Below are 3,239 nucleotides of genomic sequence, written 5' to 3'. Positions count from 1 at the left end.
TTTCCCGCATGCACGTAAAATTTAAGTGCTGGAAACAGCAATGAAGCATCTAGGCACCGGATTCCACTAACAGTATATAATAATAAATAATAATAAGGATATATAGTAATGCTTAGTGATGCAACTCTGTTAATTATATAGTTATTGCTAATAAGGTTGGAGATGGGTCCCAAGGAGATGAATCCTAGTGTTACAGCAGAGAGAGAGTTTGCACCGCCATCTTGATGGTAGTGCCCACTGCCCATTGCACTACAATCCAAGAAAACTACCATACATTATTTTTTTGGGTGGTATAGGTATGAGTGAGAAAAGGAAGAAAAAACACATTATTTTTTTGCCTCTAATTGCTTCATCAACTGTCATGTCTTGTATTATTATTAGTCCACATCTTTTGCTTTTGTTTTGGTAGTAATATACAAGAACCATGATTAAATTGTTGCGACTCTTGTGACAATTAAGTATTACCTTATCTGAACCTTTCCTTCTCATCCAACTAGTATAATTAAATCCACATTAATCATGACTTATTGTTCTTTATATAGTGTAAATTTCAATTTTGTCATTTTAGTACTTGTTGGGTGAAATTCAGTGACCAGAAAAGGATATCTTCTAAATTCTTATTATCTTTGATTTGATATAACATTTTACTAAGTTGTGAGTACTAACTGACAAGCAATGTCTCAAGTTTTTACCTTTTGTCCGCTATAAAGAGTGTCACGGGCGCCACATCTTTTTCATTAATATCTATCTTGAATGAAACAAATAAATTGGAGGAGTCTTCACACTCACACCAGCTTCCAATTAGATTACACTTCTTCATAGGCTTGTGATGGATCAAGTAGTAATTAATACTGTAGTAGTCATTATTTTTTTTAATTTTATTTTCTGACTGACTGCTAGGCCTTTTAATTTAAATACAGTAGATCTTTAATTTAATGCTTGTGATGACTCCTTTAATGCACCATTTATTATTAAGTGTCACGGAAGTCATAGTAAAATGAGAGCATGTGGGTGTGTGATGTGTCAGAATGAGTTTTTGACAGGTAAAACACTCCCTTATTCTCAATATAAATCACTATCTTATTATGGCCAACAGGAGCTACCAAAAAATGAAGTAAAAGCAACTAGGCAACCTATATAGATATAGAACTGAACTGAACCAATTCATTTATTTTTTATGTTCCTCCACTGACATAACCACATTACATTATTATTACCTTATCACAGAAGATTAGTTAAATACATATAAAAAATAAAAAAATAAAAAATACACCCTCTTTGCCTTACCTAAGATTAGGGGTGTAAGTTACCGAATCGAATCGAAAATTACCGCAAAATCAAATCGAAAATTACAACAACCGACTTAAAAATCGAAAAAATCGGTTTTTTTTTGTTTTTTTCTGACCAAATCGAACCGAATATATGCATACATTTCAATATTTTTACCATTTTAACCTTTAACCTAACAACAAAAATCCTCAACTCCTAATTATTTCAATGTTTTACTCTTATTATTTCAATTTATTGACTATTTTGAACCTCTAATTATTGTGATTCATACTCTTTTCATTAAGAATTAAAAACCGAAAATACCGACCGAACAAAACTATTATTGGTTCGGTTCAGTTCGATTCAGTTGTTGTAAAAACAACAAACCAAACAATTGTGTGTCTGTACAAATCGAACATATCGATTCGATTGGTTTTTGGTCCAAAATCAAACCAAACCAAACCGATAACACTCCTGCCTAAGATTAGTAAAATATATACATATGTGACTGCCTCTTTTTATAGAGGACAAGGAGTTTTCTTGTGATTCTGAATTGTAAATACACGTGTGATGTTTTGTTCTTTCTTTGGATCCATGTTAACTTTGTTTAAGCAACTAACTTCAGGTGAAAATAAGAGAACAAAAAGGTTAATCAAGTTTTACCACTCCCATGGAATTTTCTAATCTCTGCTAATTCCATTGCTCTTGTTCTCAAGGAACACATGTTCTTGGGTGTTGTCGTTTTCCAAAAACAGCTTTCTGATTGCTTCAGTGTCACTATATGTGGGCCTTCTTCTCCTACTTCTAAATCCATTTACCCTTTTTCTTTGTTCTTGCTTCAAGTTACCAACTTCAGTGTCTGTAATTTATTCCTCATTTGTTAGAAAGTGTTGGCCTTTTGAGGAGGTTGTGTTCTGGCATGGGATGAGGGTGGTATTGGCAATGATGCTGCAACTTCTTAAGCTCTGCATCATTTTTCTTTCTGTTGCTGTCCCACGATCCAAAGGTAGGTGCTTAATCTTCAGAATAAGATGTTAGTCCTCTGTAAACTTTGCAAAACAAACTTATTCTTAGTCTAGAACCTTGAAGTACTTGATATGGGTCAACATTCTTGCTTTTTAACAATGATGTTGTTATATCTCAGTGAACCTAAACTTAACTTCTGTGTTAAATTTTACAGTTAAATGATTGGTTTGAATAGCCATAGAATGGAGTAGGAGATGCCTTCTATCTGTTTGTCCTTTTGCATTGCATCCAAAGCCTAATTTTGAGTAGTATAACATAATGCAAGTTACTGCTGGGATTTGAAACTAGTTGATCTTTATGACATGACAATGTGGGTGACTACAATTTTATCAAAATGACAAATTTGTAGAAGAAATTACTGATTCTACCCATATGTTTGCTGATGGAAATTTTAAATCTTTTGTTCCATGGAATTTTGGGCATTCATATGATAATATCTTTTGTTCAGGGTCCACTGTATCTCCATCTCCAGCATTCCTTCCTGTGATTCCTTCACTTGGAAGCAATGCACCAAGTTTACCATTACTTCCACATGGTATGTCACCATATCTAAATGTAAATTTTGATCTTTGATAACTTACCTTATGGTATGTGGATGTTCTATAACTTCATTCAGGCCTTGTTGTACCTCCATCTCCAGCAAGAGGTTCATGGACTAACATTGCCCCAAGCTCTCCAGAAGTAGCAAATGGTAATCTCATTACATTAGTCCATTAAGTAATATTCGGATCATCCGAGCTAAACGCTTCAGTTTTTCACAATGAAGGGTCATTCTTGCTTCCTCCGGATGCTTTACCACTTCCTGCATCAGCTCCAACTCCTCAGAAGCATGATAAGGACATAGAACCATCCACAACTCCAAGTCCAACTACTATAGCATTGTCACCACCACCACATGAGGTTGTTCCTTTGCCATCAACGCCACAAGGAAATGCGCCGCTGCC

At 34.6% G+C, this 3,239-nt stretch overlaps 1 protein-coding gene across 1 annotated transcript in view; it reads left to right on the top strand.

The window, feature by feature from the left end:
* Window positions 1,777-3,239, top strand: part of LOC107615773 (vegetative cell wall protein gp1-like) — a 2,508-nt gene continuing 1,045 nt past the window's right edge. The window contains exons 1-4 of the mRNA XM_016317809.2: window positions 1,777-2,275; window positions 2,744-2,830; window positions 2,912-2,986; window positions 3,062-3,236. Coding sequence (XP_016173295.1) covers window positions 2,194-2,275; window positions 2,744-2,830; window positions 2,912-2,986; window positions 3,062-3,236 — 419 coding nt within the window. The 5' untranslated portion in view covers window positions 1,777-2,193. The remainder of the gene's footprint in view (window positions 2,276-2,743; window positions 2,831-2,911; window positions 2,987-3,061; window positions 3,237-3,239) is intronic.

Source organism: Arachis ipaensis, chromosome B01, assembly GCF_000816755.2.
Source record: "Arachis ipaensis cultivar K30076 chromosome B01, Araip1.1, whole genome shotgun sequence".
Lineage (NCBI taxonomy): Eukaryota > Viridiplantae > Streptophyta > Magnoliopsida > Fabales > Fabaceae > Arachis > Arachis ipaensis.
This window is presented reverse-complemented; position numbering and strand designations above follow the sequence as displayed.